General features: G+C 40.5%; 1 protein-coding gene across 1 annotated transcript; it reads left to right on the top strand.

Annotated features, from left to right (window-relative positions):
- Positions 1 to 5: 5 nt before the first annotated feature.
- On the top strand, positions 6 to 200 carry LOC109132172 (lysine-specific demethylase JMJ25-like; the record flags this gene model as incomplete). Its single annotated transcript, XM_019243258.1, has 1 exon — positions 6 to 200. A coding segment is annotated over one exon (195 nt), but the record flags the coding sequence as incomplete, so codon positions are not given.
- Positions 201 to 205: the final 5 nt, after the last annotated feature.

The raw sequence follows: 205 nt of genomic DNA, 5'->3' as shown, positions 1-205 counted from the left end.
ATTATGTTAACCGAGGTTTAGAGTATGAACATGGAGAAGAAGGCAAAGTTATTGAAAAGCCGGATGATGATAAGCCTAATGAGAAGCCAGATGATGAGCCGGTTTGCAAAGACCATATGAATTACCCATCTTTGTGGAAAGCAAATGAAGCTGGAATGATTACTTGTCACTGTGGTGCTGAGGGTTTAAAGTTGAAACGCCTACT

Source organism: Camelina sativa, unplaced genomic scaffold (genome assembly GCF_000633955.1).
Source record: "Camelina sativa cultivar DH55 unplaced genomic scaffold, Cs unpScaffold36102, whole genome shotgun sequence".
Classification (NCBI taxonomy): domain Eukaryota; kingdom Viridiplantae; phylum Streptophyta; class Magnoliopsida; order Brassicales; family Brassicaceae; genus Camelina; species Camelina sativa.
This window is presented reverse-complemented; position numbering and strand designations above follow the sequence as displayed.